The 1,857-nt window shown below is 34.6% G+C and overlaps 1 protein-coding gene across 1 annotated transcript; it reads right to left on the reverse strand.

The window, feature by feature from the left end:
• Positions 1-330: 330 nt before the first annotated feature.
• Positions 331-1,302, reverse strand: LOC141134802 (olfactory receptor 10A7-like). Its single transcript, XM_073624237.1, has one exon. It carries the CDS (start codon positions 1,300-1,302, stop codon positions 331-333), a length of 972 nt encoding a protein of 323 aa, XP_073480338.1.
• Between the last annotated feature and the right edge of the window lie 555 nt (positions 1,303-1,857).

The following is a 1,857-nucleotide window of genomic DNA, read 5'->3' on the forward strand; positions in this document are numbered from 1 at the left end:
TCCTTGATGGTGCAGCAATCAGTATTCAATTGCAGGGTGCATTCAAAAGAACTAGTGGGTGCCGTCACAAGGTCAATAGGATCATGAGGATAAGACTGTGGCAAGGCCTGACTGGTTTCACCGGTCACCGCCGGCTGCATCAGAGGCTCAGTCAAGTGCAGTCCTGCCACCATTTGCAAAGATACTTTTCTGTACTTGCTGTAAATGTTTTTAATCTTAAAAAACTAACGCAGCCAACACATGTAGAACTGATAAGCTGCAATATATTCTTAACTGGGGGGATCATTTTCATTTAATTATTCAATTTTTATCTTTTGTAATTGGCGAATTTTAAAAATGAGAGGAATGCAACTTCAAAAGGTTATTGGTTATTCTACCTACAACTTCTTTTAAATCCTTGTTCCTCAGGCTGTATATAATTGGATTTATCAATGGGGTGACCACAGTGTACAGTAATGACATAAACTTGGTAATTTTCAATAACTGTCCTCTTCTAGGTACCAAATACACAAACAGTAAGGTACCATAAAACATTGAAACAACAATCAGATGGGAGCTACATGTTGAAAACACCTTCTGTCTACCTGTAATAGACGGGATTTTAAAAATAGTGACTATAATATAAACATATGATACAATGATGATAATAACTGGAGTGCAAGCAAAAACTACACTTGTTAATGTTGATTGTAGTTGAACAATGGTTGTATCAAAGCAGGAGAGCTTTAGAATTGGGTCAAGATCACAGAAAAAATGATCGATAATATTAGGACTACAAAACTGCAAGTTTGATATCTCTAGAGTATAAACCAATCCAACAAGAAAACCTAAACTCCAACTTAATATAACTGTTATCCAGCAAAACTGATGACTCATTAGCAAAGTATAATGCAAAGGTTTACAGATGGCCACATATCTGTCATAAGACATCACTGTCAGCAGAAGACACTCTGAGGTTTCTGAGACAGCAAAGAAATAAAACTGGGAGATGCAACAAGAAATTGAAATTATGGCATTGTTTTCCTCCAACATAGAATGAAGCATATTAGGAAGAACATCAGTTGCTAAGAGAATATCCGTTAAAGAGAGTTGAGAGAGGAAGAAGTACATGGGAGAATGGAGGGATTTGCTGTAGGACACCAGTGAGATAATCAGGAGGTTTCCACATATTGTCACATAATATATCAGAAGAAATAAAAAGAATAAAAAAAATGTTAAAGCTTGTGGGGTCTGAAACCCTAAGAGATGGATCGTTGTAATTATGGTCTTATTTTTCTCATTCATTTTCCAAACATAGAGCATTTGTTTGTTGATTTAAGGATTAAAAAGCTTTGAGCTGACATTTAATTGGGAGTGTAGAAGGAAAAAATTTAAATAGATGAAAAAAGAGGAGCAAAGGAAAGGAGGAAACTAATAGCTAGTAACAAATGAATAAAAAATATCCAAACGTTTTCAGCAACATTAGCAATAAATACAGTCCACAATTACCAATAAACTGAGCACAATACAGAATATAAAATGCAGTCAAGTTGCAAATGATTGGAGCACAATAGTAAAAGAAAATGAATGACTGATAAGATTAATAAAAAATTTGATTGCTGGAGAATGCTGGGACCTGATTGATATTAAAAAAAGACATTGTTCTAGTACTTTTGTGGCCCATTGTTTTCCCTCTTCAATGTAGGGTGGATTCTGTGTTGTGATAATTACCGGTAAGTAATGCTTATTTCTTTGAAATAATTATTCAGTACAAGGAGAAGCAGTGCTTTACAAAGTACAGATTTCCTTAGACCCATTTGTACTGTGGAAAATCAGTGATAACCTTTTTGCATTTAAGGAATGTTTATAAAAAATGAA

Source organism: Aquarana catesbeiana, linkage group LG03, assembly GCF_042186555.1.
Source record: "Aquarana catesbeiana isolate 2022-GZ linkage group LG03, ASM4218655v1, whole genome shotgun sequence".
Classification (NCBI taxonomy): Eukaryota; Metazoa; Chordata; class Amphibia; order Anura; family Ranidae; genus Aquarana; species Aquarana catesbeiana.